Genomic DNA, 21,709 nt, shown 5'->3' with positions numbered 1-21,709 from the left:
TTATGCTTTCTTTAACATTCCATGTATCATCTTGCGTAAGGAATTGTGAAATACCTCTCAACCCTCAAACTGAAAACCACTGTTCAGAGGGATTGAATTCATTTTTGTGTTCATGAATGGAAGAAACTACTTAAACTTGGTGAAAGAGTACAACACAACACGTTTCTTATACTACTCATAAGCTGAAAGTATTCTCATTATTCTTAGGCCATAGTGACAATTTTACAACTCGACTCTATTCATGCTACTGCTGTGGTTGAGAAGTCAAAGAAGCTGCCATAGCTCCACCCCTTTTCCCATAACAACCAAGGACGCTTATCCCGATTCGCTGCAAACTCCGTGCTGCTACCGTTACGTCCTGAGCAAGGAGGTTATGTTATCCTGAGTGGTTAGCGTTCGCTAGCTGAAGCTATTTTAAACCACACTTCCTCCGTGACTAGTACGGGATTAACATGCACTGCTTTGAAAAGAATTAGCTAATATTATGGTACTAGTGACGATAATTTTAGTGAAGAAGCTTGTAATATGAACTATGAACACAAATGAAAAATAACAGCTTTGTGTGTTTAGCTTGCTAACTCAGTAGGTAAATTAGTTAAGCCTTAACTAGGGTAACGTTAAGCGAAGTTGTTAATGCTAAGATTTTCTGGCTCTTCTGCTGAGATGCATAAACACTTGCAGTGCTAGTTAGCTGCAAAGCTACCAGCTTCTCATTCAATAATAGAGCCAAGTGGTAACCATCTGATCTGAGTTGGGTCGCCAGGATGCACCAGCGATGGGCCTTCTTTGGACACTATTGTGATTTCAGGTAAGAATGTAATATCGCAAGATAGTTAATAGCGTTTGTTATTTAATAATATCGTTAGCTAGTTTCGCCCGCTTGTTCGCTTTAGGGGCAGGCAGAACGTCGTCTTGGTTTGCTGGCAGCAGATGAGATGCCATAAATCAGAGAAGGAAATGTCACTAGCCACTGGAGGTTTGACTAACGTTACTCTACCGTTCACTTTCCCAAGTAATCTCCATTTTTAGGTTCCGTTTTACCCTGAAATCGATTTTACTGGTAAGACAGTGAGAGTGGATGGTAAATTGAATCAATAATCACTGTGGCGAGTGGATGAGAGGAGTTTTCTGTCTGTACCAAACCAAAATAAAACAGTGGACACTTTTTCTTGTATTTATTTTAGTATCTGGTTGTACAGCACAACGAAATTGGGATGTTTAGGGGAAACACTATTTTGACAAATTTTCTACCTCAAGCTTGTAAATTTGCCTGGGATGACATAATGATTTGAGCTTAATCTGCTCAAACACAACAACAATAATAATGATGATAATAGTAATAATGACAATACACTGTATTTATCAACATATCACAACGTTTTATAATTGCTTTACATAAAAAACTAAAGGTAAACATAAATACAATACACAATAAAAACATAAAAACATAATTTTACTTATTTAAACATAAGTGCTGACAAATATTGGTAACTATTGTGTTATATGTCTAACAGCATAGCTGGTTCTGTCAATACCAATAGACCTATCATCCACCTGGCTTTGACTTAATATTTACTAGCCAGATCATTTTGTTGCCAGGCAACAAAATACCACTTTAATTCAAAAGGGATATCTACCATTTGAAAATGTGACAGTCATAAGAAGCTTGAAAGTAAAACTATGAATATTCCAGAGGCTATTACTTATCTTTAGCCCTTTGCTTACAAATTAGCAAATCTAAGAGTGGATTGCACCAACAAGGATTCATTTTTAAATTGGATTAAATCATAATTAAGCAGTTAACAATGTTGGTTATTTCAGATTTGTCATCTCAATCTATTTGCACATTGATTGAACAGTAGCTTCTCCAGTTGTCAAAGAGTTCCCCATTCTCTCTCATTCTGTTTTCCCTGTTGGTGCAAAGCGGATGTACTGGCTCTTCAGGCTTGCTATTGCCCTAGACACTCTACTGACAATTTGTAACACAGCTGAGTTATGCAACCAGAACAGGTCCCCATCCACCATCTGGAAGCTTCCAGTGGCATAAAACTTCAGGGCCACCAGGAGTTGAAGCATTGAAGGAACGGCGGCATTTCTGTCACTTTAGTTCTTGATAGCTGGTCCAACCTTCCTGTTCAGCTCCATAATGGACTCCTTGCCCAACCAGTATTGTCTTAAAAATGTGTAATCATCATAAAAATCAATTACTGCAGCCACCTCAAAAAATGCTGCTATTTTGACAGTTAAACTAGCTCAACAGTTTAAAGTTAAGCCCTGATCAAAGTTTAAGTTAGAGTTTAATGTTTTGGAGCAACAGGATTAAATTAAATATAGGTTTCAAGTAAAAACTAAACTGAGATTTAGCCTAAAGGAAGGTTTAAATTTAAATCTGCTTAGTTTTGAACTAGGTTTAAAGCTTGGTACAGACAGAATTACTGCTAAACTATGATTTAATCCAGTTTAAAAGTGAATCCTTGTTGGTGCAGTCCACCCTCCGTGTTGCACTCTAGTTTTACCCTCCACTCAGAAAAACATGTAGCCTACTTTTTTGAACTGTACAGCCAAGCGGCGCGGTGTTCAGGCACTTTGGTTCCATGCCTAGATGTGTGTATCACCACCACAGACTGCGCACAGCCTTGCTTATGCACGGGATAGGTTGAAAACAACTCTGCTTGTGCAAATGACATTTCATCACATTGTGAAATCCCACAGGAGCGGTGGTAAAAATCTTGTTGAATGAATGTAGGGAAAACACTGTCTGTCGGTCTTTCTGTCCATCAGTCCATCCCAAAAATTAACTGGTGCTACTAGATGCGCCCATTTTCATCCTCTGCCATATTTACATATAGTCAGCAGCAGAACTGGATCAATGCTCCTACATTACACATTTGTTGTTTTTATGAAGAACATCCTAGAACATCTCCTTAAAAAGTGTGGAACCCTGATTTGAGCAGATGTTGTCTGTCTGCAGCTGAGGTGCATTTTCTGGCATGGACCAGAGTTACCATAGCAACGCAGAGACACAGGAAGATCCTGCTGCCATGGTAACTGAAGGATACTCAAGGCTTGGTCCAGCTGCAGGTAAATTAAACACACTCACACACAAACACAAACACACACACACACACACACACACACACACACACACACACACACACACACACAAACACATACAAACACACACACTATATAAGTAACTACCAAAATGAAGGAAACATTTGAGTAATTGAGGGAGACAAACTATATTGAAAGCAGGTGCTTCAACAAGTCTTGTCCCTAAGATAATTAAGCAGTTAACACCATACTTAGTGTTATGTATAAGGGTGCGACTCACACCAACAGTTGGTTTTCTTTAGTTCGGACCACAGTGGAAAATAGGTGTGTGGAGATGCTACTATTTGTATTTGAATCTATATTTGTTGAACCAACCAAATTATTTGTATTCTGTTTTTGGATAAAACTGGGCAGGGCTTAAGAAGGAGTCAATTATAAATAGGAAAAAAAATCTCCACCCTTAACTTAATGTATGCTACATGAGACACAGCACTACTGTATTGAACAGACACTCAGAGGACAGGGATTCTGAATCCACTCCTACTCAGACCAACTCCCCCTCGCAAAGTGTATTAGCAGACCTGCTGGGAGAGAAAAAAGTGAAATATTTGCCTCACTAATGCCAAATTAGTAGGGCTGAGAAAATTGGGATACATTTGAAATGTTTAACGCATTAAAAAACATTTAACGCAATTGACGCAGTATTGATTTTTTTCCCCATGGGAAAGTGAATCTCGATTTTCATTTTTACACATCGTCCTAAACCATAAATTCTTTTCTCGGTATTGAAGTGAAGTTAGTGGACCTGTACAAGATCTGTGCTTGTTTTCCCACGGCAGCATGAAGAGGCATTTTCAGGTCAGGCAAGTAATAGCTCTGCCATCAACAGTTTAATAGGCCTCTAGAGGGCGCCGTGCATCTGTATAGGATCTGTGCTTGTGTTTTTTTGCTCCGTTTTGTTTACTTCCTGTAGTGGCTGACCAGCCCAGCCATCCTGGCTAATGATGGAGGAGGACAGGATGGAGTTTTAGGCAGAAATTTGTTTCATCTGGCACTTGCAGCTTTTGTTATTATTTCAGTTAATGGATATAAAGAAATCTGCCTTTCAAGCTGAATTTTGATGGTTTTGATGGAAAAGACTGATCTGTAGTTCACAGGGGAGAGTCTGTGTTTTCAATTAAAAAGATGCCATTCCACACAAACCCCGCCCTCTTCTCTTCTAAGTTCAAAAGGGAAAAACCAGTCAAGATAGTGATCAGTGATTGGCCCGCTTTGTATTTGCTCCTTCCTGTATCCAGTTGATGTTCGCCGATAGCAAAGACAATGGAGTTGATTGAAGAGAGACTAGCTGAGGAGGTTCACAAATATGTTAATTTGTAGGACACCATATCTCACAATTATAAAGATTACCAGATGTCACCGAATTTGTGGTGAGAAATATCCTAGAACATGAGTTTCAGAGAATGTAAACACTACAACTTCTTTGTTATTATTTCTGTGTTAACAAAGCATGCCGCTGCCGGTCTAGCGTTTCGGTGGTCTATGCGGATAAATCTACTTTTCTGCATTTAAAGTAATTGTTCTCTAGTAGTTTATCCCCTAGCTGAGGGGACTTGCTCCTCCGCAGGGTTGTCATGCCTCTCCTCGCAGATGTAAAATAGACTCTTTCTGTGTGGCTAAGCCAGGTTCATAGACAAAGGTTCATGGTTGCTCTAGACTTTCCAAACAACATTCCCTTAGTAGTAAAAGTATAGCTTAAATAGTAACTAAAACCCTGCGCCTGATATCTAATAGTAAAAAGCATACTACTGAAATTGCCATCTGCTATTGGGCGATCTTTGGTGCCAGGTGATGTCACCTTCTATAGAGTACAACAGGTGGTCACTTGTGGACATTTTATTAGGATTAATACAGCATGTTGGACACAGCTTGTTTCTAGGGATGCCAGTGACATTTAACTTTTCTTTGTAATTCTTAGCCACATCAAAACATATTTCTCTGAGTGATCTTTTTACTGGTATCTTGTGTTTGTTCAATGGATCACAACATTTCTTTTGTAATTTTGTGTAGGAAACAAATATCTTTTGCTCGTGATGAAAACTATGTGGTCATGCCAACCCAGTCCTCCATGAAAGCAATTTGGTCAGAATCAGAATAATTTTTTGCACATACAAGGAATTTAGCTTAGTGGTTGCTTATGTACTTGTTAAAGACAGAAAGAATAAAACACAGTACAAAGCAATAAAAACAGTATGTAAAAAAGAGAAACAGTATATATATACAGTATATAAGCAACCCAAAAAGAAATAGAAACAGTAGAAGAAAGATGCAATCAGAAACAAATACAGAATATATTATTGCACTGTAAGTAATTCACTGTAAGTAATTGCACTGTTTGAATATTATATTAATATTAAATAAATAGATAACAGTGAGTGGTTGTGGTGTGTGGTAGTGATGGGGGCGGGGTGGGGGGAAGGTGCAGTGTAGTAGTGATTAACCATTTAGGAGCTTTATTGCATGGGGGAAGTAGCTGTTCTTGTGGTGGGTGGTTCGAGTTTTGAACCTCCTTCCAGAGGGGAGCGCCTGGAAGATGTAATGGGCTGGGTGGGAAGGGTCGCTGATAATCCTTTCCGCCCTTCTTCTTGACCTAGAAGTATAGAGGTCCTGAAGGGTGGACAGGTCACAGCCAGTGATCCTCTCTGCTGCTCTGATGACCCGTTGCAGTCTGGCCTTATCTTGGGCATTGGCCGACCCATACCAGACAGTTATTGAGGAGGAGAGGGTAGGCTCGATGATGGAGGTATAAAACTGGACCATCATTGTCATTGGCAGGTTGAATTCCCTCAGTTGCCTGAGGAAAAACATCCTCTGCTGTGCCTTTTTTGTGACCGTGTTGATGTGTTCCTCCCATTTCAGTTCTTGGGAGATTGTGGTTCCCAGGAACTTAAAGTAGTCCGTTATGGAGACTGGTGAGCTCTGGATGATGTTTGGGGAGGGGGAGGGGGGCTTTTCCTAAAGTCCACTATCATCTCTACAGTCTTTGGGGCATTTAGCTCCAGGTTGTTTTGACTGCACCATGATGTCAACTGTTCAATCTCCTGTCTGTATGCTGACTCACTGTTGTTGTGGATGAGGCCAATCACTGTCGTGTCATCAGCGAACTTCAGGAGCTTTACAGAGGGATCACTGGAGGTGCAGTCATTTGTATTTTTCCAACCTGACCTTTGTGGCCTGTCTGTGAGGAAGCTGGTAATCCATCTATAGATGGGTTCAGACATGGACAGTTTGGAAAGCTTGGAGTGGAGAAGCTCTGGGACGATTGTGTTGAAGGCGGCGCTAAAATCCACAAACAGGACCCTGGCATATGTCCCTGGAGAGTCAAGATGGTGCAGCAGGAAGTGCAGGCCCATGTTGATGGCCTCATCTACAGATCTGTTTGCTCTGTAGGCAAACTGCAGGGGGTCCAGTAGTTTGTCTGTAGTGGCTTTTAAGTGCGCTTGTACAAGTCTCTCGAAGGTCTTCATGACTACAGAGGTCAAGGCGACAGGCCTGTAGTCATTAAGGCCTGTTGGGTTTTTTCAGGACAGGGATGATGGTGGACATCTTGAAACATGCAGGGACAGTGCAGAGGTCCAGCGACTGGTTGAAAACCTCTGTGAGTATTGGTACTTTGACTTTGACTTTGCTAGCTGATTCGCACAGTGCTTCAGGCAAGTGGGGGGACCCCGTCTGGGGCAGGGGCTTTCCTCACTTTCTGTTGTTCAAGGAGCTTCCTGACATCTTGTTCCTTGATTATCAGTGCGGGAGCAGTGGGAGGGTGGTGACTGGGGGATACTTGGGTTGGTTGTTTGGTGAGTGAGGGGTCAGAGCAGGGTGGGGAGTGTGCAGGCTGGAGACAATTTGGCTGGACTGCTGGTAGGTGTGGATTCTGGGTGGTGGTGAGGCAATCAGGTTAAGCTGTGGCCTTTCAAACCTAGAGTGAAACTTATTCAGGTCCTCTGCTAGATGGGGGTTCATCTTCAAGCAAACTCAAAAGATTCATCCCAGTTCTCCTTGAATAATCCAATAAATTTCAGTTCTATAGAGGGCTATACCAATGGTGCAACTCTCTAAAGATGTCTTTAAAAGACAGCCCAAGAAAAGAAACACAATTCGATACCAATGCATGGAAGTCTTCTGGTTTTCAATAAGATATAAAATAACAACTGCACAGCATGTAGTGTGATTCATAACATTTACTATTAAACCTATTAGAATCCATTCAACCTGTTCAGTGCACAATTACAGAAACCACTAAACCACCAGTAGACACCAAAAACACTGCTGTGCGTTTTTACGCACACAGAAGATATTGGAGACCATGACATTGAAACCATCAAACTGATGTAGCCTAATTTTTCACCAGTAGGCCTAAATAACAGGAGTTGACTTTTGGTCACAATGGTAGGCTAAATGCATTGTTGGGAACTGAATCATATGTACCATTCAGACTTTTGGTCATAATGGTGATTGTATGTTGGGAACGGCATAACTTGTGGTAGGCCCTACTTGATATGAGGGGTAGGATGCACTTCGATGAAGCCACTGGTGGCTTTCGGCGCCCTAGGAAAGATGATTTCCTGGAACAGGAAAGGCCTTACAGAGCATTTGATGTATTGATAGCTGTCGGGATGTAAAGAGAATTTCAACAAATATAACCAAAATGGTTCTAAAATAGATTGCCTACCTTAGGTTTAACTTACTTATTTTGACAGAATTAAAAAAAAAACTTGAAACTAACTACAACTAAAAACTAAACTAAACTAAAAAAAAAAACTAAACACTAAGGTAATTGCAAATTGTATTTCCAGTAGCATGGTTTTGACAATTAAATGGTCTTTATGGGGTATAATACCCCATAACACTATTGTAAATAATAACAGAACACTGAAACATAAAGAAAAATATTACACACAAAATTTACAAGTCAAAAATACACAAAATTAAATTGAACATGAATTGAGTGTCAGATTTTGAATACTGTCTGAAATTTCTTCACATATGAGGTTCCATATATGTGTGCCATTACACATCTGTCTGGCCCATATAATGTTATCTAGTGTACATCTAGCGACCTAATGACTGCCCATACCCCCGTTCCTGTTAATCAAGGTTCCTCAAGGCTAAACCAACAAAAATGTCATTTTCCATGTTCATTTATGTTATTTAGCGATTTTGTAGGATCGCGGGGGGCGGTAGTTGTAAACTTGGCAGCTGTATATCATATCTGTATATACAGTAAAAAATGGCAGACTCCTCTTTTTGGGCTTCTCAGGGCAATCACATTATTTTTAAATTCCCTGGGTCGATTTTGTTTGGCGTCTGACATAGGGCGTCAGATGTTGGTCGGTGTGTAAATGCCAATGAATACAAAGCCATTCTGCGTGATCATGTTCATCCAGTGGTGATGGTCTCACATTGGTGTTTTTTTTATATTGGCAGTTAGCTGTAGGTGCTGTCTCATATTGAATGATTGACTGTTTACTACTGTTTATTACCCACTTACTCTGTTTGTCTTTCTCTTTCAGACTGGGAGAATTCAGAGTCTCTGCCTTCAGATGACGAGCAGGTTAGTTGTTTCTTCAGTCCAAATGACAAATGTAGTTTATAAACCATATGACCAGGCTCATTAAAACTTGCTAGTGTGGTGGGCCGCCACACTAAAAATGCTAAAAATATTTTCAAAATAAGAGCAATCCCTTGCTGGTACCATGATCTAATAAAAAATGCCCAAAAATGAACAAAAAAAAGAAAGAAGCCCTTGCTCTTTGATTCTGAGAAGCCAAAATCTGATTTTTACCATTGTGATCACTGAAAATTTTATAGCTATCACTTTAGCTGCACTGGAAATATCTTAACGTCACGTTATCTACATTTGGTTATTTGCAAGAATGAGAAAACTACACCACCAAACAACAAAATGGGCCCAGGAATGCAAGGTAGATCACCAATAGCTGTTTTTAACAGTGTTAAAGTGTTTAGTGTGGATTGTCCCCTTAAACTAAGGTGAGTGCCTACAAACCTGTCTTAAATATCAGATATCAGAAAGTAATAATCCACAACGTGTTTATATAAATATATGTCTGTTTTGCTACTCTGTATTGCTGATTGATAAAACACAATAGTGATTCAGCCTATAGCCAATTCATGAAAGCTTTTACAGTTGGGACGGGTAGGTCTTTCCTCGGAGAAATCCCTCGGCCAGGAAGTGATTTGTTTTGCTTTTCCAATTGTTTGAGACTAATAGAAAAACTGGGTAGTTGGCATGAGCAGCAATAGCCGCTATGGCTGAACAGAGCACCACTTACACAAAGTCAAACTTCATCAACAGAAAATTCAACTCAAAAGACGTCACAGTACTGGTCACACTGTTTGATTGACAAGTGATCTCTGTGAAGTGCAATGCAAAACCACCACAGCGCTTCGCACTAAAGATGGAGCCAAAGTAAAAAAACAACATGGCAATGACTGCATAGCACCAAAGATGGAGACAAAATAAAACAAAAAAACACCACAGCAATGACCGCTTACCACCAAAGATGGAGACAAAATAAAAAAAATATATAAAAAAAACAAGAATCTCACATTAGCACTTTCAGGCAGTCTAATTGAGATCCAGATCTCTTTTTCAAGAGAGATGGCAGAAAAAAAACTTTAATAAAAATGACAAAGAAAATACACAATACAAAGCAGTTCAACAGTCAGCAACATACAGGGACATAGATTATAAAAAGCATTTACAAACATCATAGAAAATGTGAGATGTCATTGCTTTAAAATAATTGCTTTAAAGCAGGGGTGCCCAAAGTTTTTGGCTCTGTGAGCCAAAATGTAATCTCACCAGTGAGCCGCGGGCCAAAATATATAAGCATGTTATGATCATTTTGAAATGCAAACTTTCATATAATTGTTATCAATATTCTTTTCTCAATGACCTCTATATAACAGTTCTCCCAATCTCCCAAACAAGTTCTCGTGTTTATTCAACATTTTAACAAGGGTTTTCTGTTAAATCAATATTTCAATTTTTTTTTAAACTGAAAACAATTAGGGCTGATTCACATGCAGCGCTCTAAAACGCTTGTAAAACGCTAGGCGCGCTGCATCCTTTTATCAAGTGCGCTTGGACGGTTGCGCTACGGGTGCGCCTGGCATTGCCAAGCAACCAAAGACAACAACTTCACACAAACTCTGTTAGTAGTTATCTGAAATAATGGATTACCATCGCAGTAAAACTGTCGTAGTAGCTTTACTTCTTGATCTACATATGGAGCAGAAAAAGATCTTGCCATGAATGCATCCGTCTCTCCAAGCCCGCAAAAATACAAGAGTATGGAAAATATCACCGGTAGATCCTGGACCTTCGTTTGGATGGTGAGCGATTCAAGGCTTATTTCAGGCTTTCAGGCTGTGTGGCATGCGGTGCGCTTGTGACGTTCCAAAAAGTTGATATATTTTTATCTCAGTGCGCCATGGTTGCGGTCGGAAAAAAGGCATCGCGACCGCATCGCCCTCACGTTTGCGCGTGTCTGCCGCACACCCCCATTGAAAATAATGGATTTGAGCGCGCAAAAGACGCGCCATGTGAACTGGCCCTAAGGCTACATATTTATAATGTAACAAAATTTATGAATCACATATTTTTTCCATTCGAATAATATACCGTTGTGTTTATACACAAGTTTTTATCTATTCTAAATTATCTCATATTTCTGACCCCCCTCTGGCGGGCCAAATCAAATGTCTTCACATTTTGGGCACAGTTTGGGCACCCTGCTTTAAAACTACACTAAGCAATTTTCCGACTACTAGAGGGTGACAGAAACTGCAACACATTTTGTAAACACACAGCAAAACTACTGGGCGACGGAAGCCCTTAAGGACAGACCGTGCATAAAGTGCAAAAATAAATGTACCTACAGAGAAATATCGACCGTTACCAGCCTCGCTTTGCCAGATTTTTCTCCCGCTGAAGGTTACATGTCCCACAATGACAAGCGAAGAAGTAGGAGGGAGTTAGGAGTTTAACATGTTTTTTTTTATTTTTTGAGGTTAACAAGTTTACTCGCTTGCATTCATCGATTCTGCCATTACCAGAATGTTTTTTCAGGGATGAGAGGGGTCAGTGTCGGCGCTAGAACAAATATCCAGAGGGGGCAAGAGGCTTATAGCGGGGGGGGCACCAAATTACTGGCAAGTGGCAACGTAGTCCCTCCCTCTGCTTTTGATATCCCCCCCTCTGGTCATTCATTTTTATCGCCGGTGGGGATACGTTTTATCCCTGCTTCTGGTCAGACTGAATTAAATAAATGCATTTCCTATGCCCGACAGTTAGATTGCGCAATGAAATGCAATCGCAGGTGGGGACACGCTTTCCCCCACTCTCTGGCATGTTTTATTCTGTCAGTAAATGAAATACATGTATTTCTCCAATATGACAGTACATGGCGCAAACAACTTCCAAAAAAAAACGCATTAGATTATAACGCATTGGATTATAGAAGGTGCGTTCTTTCCAGCTCATAAATTTGCAGAGCTGTGGATAAAAGAAGGGCAACCAAGTGTAAAAAGAAAAGGAGGTCCGTCATCAACACTAATTGTTTTGCTAAAAGAACGGTATGTGAGAAATCTTTCTTCCTTTCGTCAGCATCACTGCTGTCCACAAACACGTGCTGACTGGCACACAGCTGGTATCACCTGCGGGCCAGACGCATAAAACTGTAGATTCAAACCAAAGCAGCCACTGTATTACGCACAGCCATTACGCACCGGCACCGCTGTATATTTTGAGCCATAATGGCCCGATTGATCACACCAGTAGGTCTGATTTATTATCTGATGTGCGTTATTCCTATTCCCACATTACTGTACGATATGGTGACAATATGTAAACCTATTTACTCCACTAGAATAGAAATCAGGCTTGTAGAAAAGGGATGTTAACGCACGCATGTATTACATTTAAGGCTCAAAATAAAATGTCGCACAAATTCCCTCTTTTATATTATCCTTCTCTTTGCCACATAGCTATACTCACCGGGAGCTGACACAAGCATGCATGAGTGTATGCATGCTTGCGTGGAGGTATGCAAGCATGCATACACGGCATTCTCCTACTCAGAATCTCTCTCTCTCTGTCTGTGTGGCTCATATATGACATACGTATATGGTCATATATGATATATATGGACATATATGGATAGAATTCGTTGGGGAACAATAATATGTGTATGATAGGGGTTTGCACTTGTATTTTTCATTTTCACGCCTCCTTGTGTAAAATATCACCCGGCAAAAATACATTCCAAAAATATCCCCCCCTGTTTTTTTTTAACAAATCACACCCTGAGTGAAAGTGAAACCATTCGGTGGTATGCTCCCCAGGAGAAAATTTTAAGAAAAAATCACAAAAATAGTGCATTCTCGTCGCTTTCCTAATACTCTGACTAAAAACACAAGGAGAAATCACTTAGGTGTAAATAAATGCAAGGACACGCACGTTTTACATTGACCAAAATGTTTTACTCAAAACACACATAAGGTAACACATAACGAGGTCACAGCAAATTGACAACACAGACAAAATATCCAAATAATCTCACTGTGTTCGTATTTGCAGACTGAATGTTAAATAAAAAGAACACTCTCCCAGAGGCATGGATTTTCATGGATTTGCATATACCAAATAATTACGGCAGTCAGTGGCCAGTATGCACACGATAACAATGTTATTTAGGCCTACACAGGCTTACATAAAAGTTCACTTAAGTAGAAAATACATTACCATTAGAAGAGCTCTAGTCTGCGACTGGAGGTGCTGAACTTGAACAACTTAAAACGACGACGTAAAAACGTAAAGCATTAGGTCACAGCGTTGTAAAAGCTAAAGCTTTACAATGGATTTCAGATTTTCAGTCATTTACAATGGATTTCAGTCATCGCTAGACTTACACTGATGGGAGAAAACATTGACATGCTTTTATACAAGTGAGGGGGCACAGTGAATGAAGTGGGGGGGCACTACCCCCTGGTGCCCCCTCGTGAAGCCGACACTGGGAGGGGTAGAGCGCCGCTTTCAAACAAGGAGGGAGGAGACGAGCTAGTTTTAAAAAATGGAAAAGCTACGACTGAGGCCAAATTTGAAAACAAGCTTTAGAAAAGAGGTGAAAACAACAAAACAGATGGCCCGCGTGTGTGGCTATTTGTTTATATCATTATGTCTCATCGAAATCTCCACGTAGCACACGTTAATTTCAGGATTGGTTACAGGGTCTGAGATCGCTTATTGCAGGTTTAAAGTCAAAGAGCTTTGCAGTCTGTTCCATTTATAAGCATAGTGGCAGAAACCAAACAAACAAACCAGTCCTGCGATCTAGTAGCATAATCGCTGGATTTCAAAAACAGTAGATATGTGAGGTACAGGGAGCCTTTTAGACGAATATGATGCAATGCATTTCCCTTCTTGTTATTAAAGACCAGAAAACTTTTTGATATTAATCAAACTGATGAGTGATTTCCCTCTGCTCAATCACTGAATCCTGAACACTAGCAACTGCATATGGCAACAGTGAGCGAAACATGAGCTCATGGAATCACCCTGTCAATAGTGAAAACCGGCAGCTGGACAAGAGATGACAGGAATGGCAATACATCTGGAGAGAATGGCACCAGCCACCAATGCATTTAAGATTATTAAAGCATAAACTTAAAAGCTTAGGGTTCCATCCCCCTTTTAAAGGAAGGAAACACCACAAAACAACAATCTAATTTAATAGGTCCACCGGCAAACATAGGATTGTCAATGCTTGCGATTGAAATACCAAGTCAAATTGAATCATGATTCTTAGCATGGTGGTTTTGATTTTGAAAACTATTAGGGGATGGTTCTCAGTTGGCCCCACACCTCCCTCTCTCAGGGCCAGTGCTGGTTTGTTATGGGAGTGCAGCAACATTCCTACATTACCATATTAACCAGTTAGCAAGGGAACTGTACTTACTCCAAAAGCTGAGGTAGCTATGGTTGCAGAGAGGAATGCCATTATCAAAAATGTAGTGAATGATAAGCTGATGCCAGAAAAAAACATTGTCTTTTTATACGTTTTCTAATATGTACTACCTCACTGTAAAATTGTGATATTTGTGCCATTTCTGTCCTCCCAGTTTTCTGTGTTTTATGGCATGTTTAATTATTTTCCTCCCTTGAGTCTTTTATTAACTTTCCAGTCTATCATCTGGCAGGCACAAACCCTCAAATGAGACCAAATAAAAGCATGAGGCAGATCACTATTTTCACAGCAATATATTAAAGAAAATGTCCTATGTACAGCATCCTTAATAAGTAAATTAATGGCCAGTAATATTATTGGAACTGTCACTTTTTCTGTTTCAGAAGAGACCCAGTGCCTGCACGGAGACTGAAGATCTTGCATCAAACGGTATGATGCATACGTTTCTTTTTTTTTTTAGAGCACCAGATCACCATATTGCCTTCATTATAATGACCCCCCCCCCCCCCCCCCCATTTTTAGCCAACATCGCATAGGTTAGGTGGTGTCAAAGCATAGCTGGTCTGGCATTGTCATTGCGGCAAAATTAACAGTCTTTCTATTCCAATGTTATGCTTTCATAGAGGTCAGTTTTTAGCATTGACAAACATAACACTGTCATAGTTGAGGCATTCATGAACATGATGACCAGAACATAAGTTTGTCAGTATTAATTCATCACTTAATTTGTTCCCAGCAGGGATCTTTGTAAAGTGGCTGGGATCTTTCACGTTGATTCCATGAAAGATGGTAGCCATCCTCATGTTATGACAGTATTTGCCCAATTTGGTATTGTTATGATTGATACAGTTTTTAGATTGAACAAATCTTTATAAAATCTCACAAAATCTTCTCGAAAATGCTTTATGTTTGATTAAAACACATGTAAGTGTATGGAGCAGAACAGCGAGTTTGTCACAGTGCAATGATTGCATGGCTGCCATCGGCCAATCAAATTTGAGCAGGCTTGTTGTAATGCCTAGGGCAGTATTTCTTAACCCACTGCCCAAGGACCCCCTTTCCTGCAACTTTTAGTTACTCTTGCACAGCTGATTCAATTAAGGTGTCATGAGAATGTGTAGCCCTCAATTGAATCAGGTGTGCAAGAATAGAGTTGGAGTTAAAAGTTGCCCAGTCCTTGAGGACTAGGTTGAGAACCACTGGCCCAGGACAGTTAAACTAGGTGTATAGGTTTGAAATCTCCCTTCAGTACCAAGTGGCCAAAACCACAGGTGAATTTTGAAGCCAATAAGGAAGTGGCTGAAAGCTGCAGTTCCTCTAATGTCCGCTAGGGTTGGCTCCAAAAAGACTCTAAATCCCGCCCAACTCCATTCAAGTCAATGGGACCACAGCCCAACTTCTCACTCAAAATATAAAGACAATACATTTTTTCAACAAGAGATTATGGTCTCAGTAGCTAATTTTACTTCTTCTAATATGTGTCCGTATGGCGATTTTCAAAATAATTGCGTCATTAACAGGATATAACGGTTATAAAACGGGGTAGTTTTCCAAGTGATTGACAGGTCGCCTGTCCAGTGGTCGCGCAGGACGCCGATCACGGACCAATAGCAGGCGGCGCTGGGGGAAACCCCCGGCTTCGCTCTCTGGCTGCTCTGGCTCCAAAAAATGACAACATGGCGGCGCTCGTGAACCTCAACTTTTGGCTTCACTCACTACGTCCATCTTTTTTTACAGTCTATGTTCAATACTCATGATATGAGAATTACCCTGATTGGCCAGATGGGGGCTCTATAATAAATACATTTATCAGGGTTTCCCCTAGAAAAGTTGTTAGCGGCGGGGGGGAAGTGCCTCAAAGGTGTTATGCTCGCTCTTCATGTGGCAATTGAGATTATCCTGCCTATATTTAGTGCAAGGGATCTCTATAAAGACGCTCCCCATTTTACTCGCTGCTTTTGTATCCTGCACAGCCTACAAAACATGTAAACAATATATTATCATTAATTAAAATGATGGAGCTTCCCACACGCAGCTGAGGGCATCACAAGCCATGTTCAGGTCAGACAGGCAGGCAGGCAGGCAGTCGGTCAGTCAGTAAGTCATCACCGCTTCTTCAGATGGCTTCTAGAGGGTGTCTTTGGCTGTGAGATGCAGTGTTTCCCATACATAGGCTCATCTGTGGCTACCGCCACAAAATACAAAGTTGGTCAATGTATAGAAATTGATCTAAATTGATCTCTAATGTGCACATAACATCATTTTTGTAATTTGGCGATGCACAGACCAGGGGGGTATTTCACAAAGCAGAATTGTGAAACCTACAGTATTTTTGCTAACTCCTCCTTGTGATCCCATTTTCTGGCATGCAGCATTTCTGGACATGCACTGGACTAAAAGATATCAAAAGATTGCTTTTACTCCAAATTGTTTGGCTGCCACAGGCCAATCAATTTTGGGACGTGGCACCTATTTCACGAAATGAGCCATGACTTGTGAAGTGCAGAAGTTGACCTATGTGGTCATCAACTCATGTTGATGAGTTTCACAAGTATCTGACCTTTGTGTGTCACATATACATTGGAGTTGGTAAATATACATGTTTACTGGTAAATTTATACATTTATTATTTTCGCACATTCACCATAACATATACACACCCGATGTCTCCATGTCTCCAACCAAAATTGCAGGGCTTTGATAAGGTTGTTGGTCACTACCAAATACTCATCGATTATTTGACCAGGTGCTGAGATTTCTAGCTTTCAGAACTAATTTTCTGACCAATTCCTCCCTTCCCTCCACCCACCTACTGTCATTTTCAACTGCTCAGTGATGTCACCACCTCTTGTACTCTATAGAAGGTGACATCACCTGGCCAGGACCTGCCAATAGCAGATGGCCAGTTCAGTACCCTAATTTTCACCTTAGGTGTCAGGCTTCACCACAGATTTGGGTGGGGTTTAGTTACTGTTTAAACCAGTGGTTTTCAAACTTTTTTTCAGGCGACCCATTTTTCCTAAATGCTCAGTAAGGGGATGACACAAATATTATTCAAGTGCAAATGCAATTTTATTGTCACAAGAAGTGCCTATACAGGGTTCCCCACACATATTTTGCAATTAATTTCCAAAACGTTACATAACTTAATACAGAATTTTTATGACAGTAGCCTAATATTGTGGTGCAATATATGAAGCAACTTTTACAAATGCTGATGTTGAAAATGTATTTTACTGTAGACTGAAGAATATCTTATTTTAAAAGCAACACTTTAATTTATTTAGAACTTTTAAAGTGCAAAACATAACAAATAAAAAGAACCTGAACACAGATGCCTCCTGTAGTTTCTGCCTAAGGAAAATATTTCATCGACACAAATACAATGCCAATTATCGATCAATTTTGCTTTACAGGTCAACGTTTTGAATTACAGTTTGCATGACAACACTGCCTGAAACTGTCTGCTTACTTCTAACATTAACAGTGCCTTGGTCACTTAAGTCTCACAGCGACAGCATTACAGTCTGATCATCTGCATTTTAATGTGAGATATGGGCTTTTTTTTCATTACGACAGCCCAGTTAGGTCGGCAGGATGACAGAGGCACACGCATATCAGTCGCAGAGTTCAGTGTATTTCTGTACTTTGTTTTAATCTTTGTAAGCACAGAAAACCTCACTTCACACTTATAAGTCAAAATAGAGCTACTCTTTCTCCCTGGGAAAGATTGCCCTCTCACAGACCTCTCCATCACCATTGACAACACCACTGTGTTACCCTCTCAGACTGCCAAGAACCTAGGGGTGATCCTGGACAACCAGCTGTCCTGCTCTCTACATTGCAGCGACAACCCGCTCCTGTAGGTTCTCCCTCTACAACATCCACAAAATTTGCTTGTTCTTACAAGGGAAGCGGCACAACTCCTGGTCCAGGCACTTGTCATCTCCCACCTGGACTACTGCAACGTTCTTCTGGCCGGGCTACCTGCCTCTGCCATCGGACCTTTACAGCGCATTCAGAATGCTGCAGCCCGTCGGTTGGTTGTTCAACCAACCAAAATTCTCTTATGTCACTCCCCTCTTCCAGTCGCTTCACTGGCTTCCCATCTCTGCAAGCATCAAATTCAAGACACTGGTACTTGCCTACAGAGCAGTACATCAGACTGTCCCTCCCTATCTGCAGTCTATGGTCAGGTTTCAAACCCCGCCTCGTTCCCTCTGCTCCTCCACCCTTGCAGGTCGCCTTGCCCCTCCATTGCTACGTGGGCTCAGAAGTCGCTCATTCCGGTCACGACTCTTCTTATCCCTGGTGCCACAATGGTGGAACGAGCTCCCCCCTTCTGTCAGAATGGCCGAATCACTGCCCATCTTTTGGCGAAGACTAAAGACACATCTCTTCAGGTTACACCTGGACCCCTCTAGAACTAACCTATCTTCTTACCCTTCTATAAAAAAAAATAAAAAAAATTAAACAAATGCTACTTATTCCTATTAAAAGGCTTAGCTGACTCTGACACTGAGCCAGAATGCGGATAGTGGCATTGATGCGTGTCTTGACCTCAAACTGCTGTTGCTGATTAGCTGCAGTACTTCACCCTCCTCGGAGGGAGTCAGATTGAGCTCCACCAGAGTCTCCGGCTCTGTGAATTCAAAATGTATTTTAATCCATCATTTCTCCGTCAACTCAAGGCGTCTCTCCTCTGGGAAATAATGTGAGAAACTGTCAATGAGCGCACCCAAGTGCTTCTGAATGAGATGAGACACGTGCTTGGTATCAATGGCTAAGTGAGTAAGACTATAGTTGACAACAGTTGGTTATTTTTTATTGGTGACCCTTTCAAAATCTCCCGCGACCCATGATAGGGTCGCAACCCAGACTTTGAAAAAACTAAGCTATTCATTGACTTTGTCTTTCATTTATTTGTACTTCCCTTGCCTGTCTACCTCCAGGTTCATGGTTCTAAAGTTGTCTGTCAGTGTCTCCACTGTGCTGAAAACGTTCACCCTTTGCTAAATATGGGTGTCTGCCTCTCCAGGTTCCTGGTCTCAGAGATCCATCTCCCGGTCCCTGCAGCGGGCTGAAGCTTTACTCAGAACCACATTTAACCCCAGTCTGAAGTGGCTGCTCCGCGGCCGCAGTCAAGAGGAAAAAGAGGACGAGGGGAGCTTTGTTGCCGCTCATAACCTGGTGTCTCGTTCCTCTGCACGTCTCCTGCGCTTGCAGCAAGGCATGCTGGGTGTGGCACCCCAGTGGCAGCTGGTTGGGGAAGTGCACACGAGGTCTCCCCAGGTGAGTTCCAGGGGCTTGGGATTGGACGGAAGGTGGGTGACAACAGGTGGAAAGAAAAAGACAAGAACCGAAATCTAAGGACAAAAGAAAGAGAGGGCGTTATTGTCACAATGAAGTCACTTGTTGAAAATGACCCAAATGTACCCGGAAAAAAACAGACAATGTCAGTGCACTAATTAACAGCTGACATTCGTGAAAAGTCTCTAGCATTGCACAACCTGCACGGTAAACACATAAGCCAGAAAACATAACTTTATCAAAACTGGACACATGGTTGAAAAAAAGATATGTCTGCGCCCACCCAAGAAACACATCAGTTGCCTAGTAGGCCCAGTCTAGAAAAAACCCAGTCTCATGTGATGTATTAATGATTTTGAGAGAAGAGTATGAGACACTATTGAAAACTCTTAAAAATGTAGTAGGGACAGGGTCAAGAAAGCAGGTGGAAGATGTACTGTACAATGTTAAAAGGTTCTGTAAGAGAAATACTAGTAAATTGTCCTCATGCTTGCCTTTTACAAGGTTGATTATTGAAATTACCAACAGCGGAAGCAATACTAGTCCTGATAATTGTAATCTTGTTTTTAAAAAAAGGCTTAATGTGTCTTTATTTACATGACAATGAAACTAATATTTGATGCCTAACTTTGTCTTTTGATTTGAACGTGAACCTGTACCTATTGCACAACATACAATGTATTGTTCATTTTACCCTACGTGGCAGTAACAGTTATTGCAGTAACAATAAAACTCTGGCAAATGAAGTTTAAGTGGGTGTGAGCCCTGTCCTTTTGCTTTCTCCTAGCAGGTATGTGTTAAAGGCTTATCACCGGATGGTGCTGTCCTCCTCCAGCCTTCCTCCTCCAGCCTGCAGGGGCATTACGGAGCTCTTTGTAGGCTCCTAGAACAGCGATCCCTGTTGCTGCTCATACATGAGTACACCAGAAGGGCCCGCTCGGCAGCAACCTTTGTATCCAGATTGAACAGACTTCTGGAAGGAAAACTAAGAAAACGGGACCTGACGCAGAACCAGGTAAGACTAACATATAGTCTAAGATTTCGTGAACAATTTTAAGACATGGTGACAACGTGTTGGCAGCTTTTCAGGAATAAGTGTTAAAATGGCACATTTTCTGTAATGAAGATGACAGTTTTAACTATAAAATTGTAGAAATTCATCTATGCCCAACAAGCTGTCTCCCTTGACTGAATGGCTGTGAAACTATTTGTGTCACTATCGTAATGGTGTTGACTGAATATCTAGGTCTACTGTGTAATGTTGGAGGACAATCATGAGTCTTGAAATTAAGATAAAATAAAAAATTAACACTGTTATTAAAAGTTTAAAATGAAATGTATTTTATTATTTTTCTCCTCTCCTTTACAGACCCAAGCCGGTTGGTCTTCGTTCAGAGTAGGTCTCGGTCCACTGAGTCAGGAGCTCCGGGTCCATCTGAACCACTGGTCCTGTCTGTCCTCCAAGGCCCGATCTGACTGCTATCTGAGACCCATTCTGGCCCAGCAGACCAGCTTGCTGTTGGAAATTAGGCGGACTCTGGACTTACTGGGTCTACAGGCACTGGCTTTGATGGAGCGTTGTGTGTATGCCATTCTGTCTGGCCTGGCCCAAACCCAATTAGAATCTGTGCCAAGAGGAGTACTGGAGGATATTTTAGTTGGTACTGAACTGTATAACCAAGCAGTAGAGGAGCAGAGAGCACAGCACAGTGCTACCCAGTTGAGGACTGTCGTATTGCAGCAGGCAGATTGTTTCTGGCTGCCTTCTCGTCCTAACAACAGGGGGCATCACCCTGCTACCTTCCCAGTGAAAGAGCTGATGAGGATTTTAGCAATCCATCATGGGGAGATGGCAGCAAAGCAGCTACACCACTGGGCCTCTGAGCAGAGCTACCACCGTAATGAGGTCTACCTTGTTCGTGAAGCTCGCTCCAGTCGTGAGGCCCACCCATATCCTGAGGTCCCCCTCACCCAGGAGGACCAGCTAAACTGTGGGACCTCCACACTGAGAGTTTATAGACCTGAATGGACTTGGGCGCAACTGCAGCACACCTACCCTATTCACTGTCCTCTCTTCCCTCTTCCTCCTCACTCCCCTCTCCATCCATCCTCCCATCCCCCTCTGCATCCTCCTCTCCATACAATTCCCTCTATTCACATCCCAGATCCTAATTTTGACAGACCTATCTTGGAAAACCACCATCCTGTTTTATCCCAGCCCAGTTCTGACCAGTACAGAACAGAGAGCCAAACCAGGATTAACCCCTCCAGCCAGTGCCAAACCTGTGTACCCCAGA

The 21,709-nt window shown here is 41.5% G+C and overlaps 1 protein-coding gene across 1 annotated transcript; it reads left to right on the top strand.

Annotated features, from left to right (window-relative positions):
* The first annotated feature begins 694 nt into the window (after positions 1 to 694).
* On the top strand, positions 695 to 20,299 carry LOC144542436 (uncharacterized). The gene is made up of 6 exons (XM_078289247.1): positions 695 to 808; positions 2,972 to 3,081; positions 8,625 to 8,665; positions 14,486 to 14,531; positions 19,141 to 19,426; positions 20,203 to 20,299. The coding sequence occupies exons 2-6, from the start codon at positions 2,991 to 2,993 to the stop codon at positions 20,297 to 20,299; spliced, it is 561 nt and encodes a 186-aa protein (XP_078145373.1). The 5' UTR covers positions 695 to 808; positions 2,972 to 2,990.
* Positions 20,300 to 21,709: the final 1,410 nt, after the last annotated feature.

This window comes from Centroberyx gerrardi, chromosome 16, assembly GCF_048128805.1.
Source record: "Centroberyx gerrardi isolate f3 chromosome 16, fCenGer3.hap1.cur.20231027, whole genome shotgun sequence".
In the NCBI taxonomy this organism is placed as follows: Eukaryota; Metazoa; Chordata; class Actinopteri; order Beryciformes; family Berycidae; genus Centroberyx; species Centroberyx gerrardi.
This window is presented reverse-complemented; position numbering and strand designations above follow the sequence as displayed.

Bases quoted from the DNA above. Each gene is read 5' to 3' on its own strand.
- LOC144542436 (XM_078289247.1), top strand. From the start codon at position 2,991: ATGGACCAGAGTTACCATAGCAACGCAGAGACACAGGAAGATCCTGCT. The intron at 8,666-14,485 runs GTTAGTTGTTTC...TTTCTGTTTCAG, and splicing joins TGCCTTCAGATGACGAGCAG to AAGAGACCCAGTGCCTGCAC. The intron at 19,427-20,202 runs GTGGGTGACAAC...TTCTCCTAGCAG, and splicing joins GGCTTGGGATTGGACGGAAG to GTATGTGTTAAAGGCTTATC.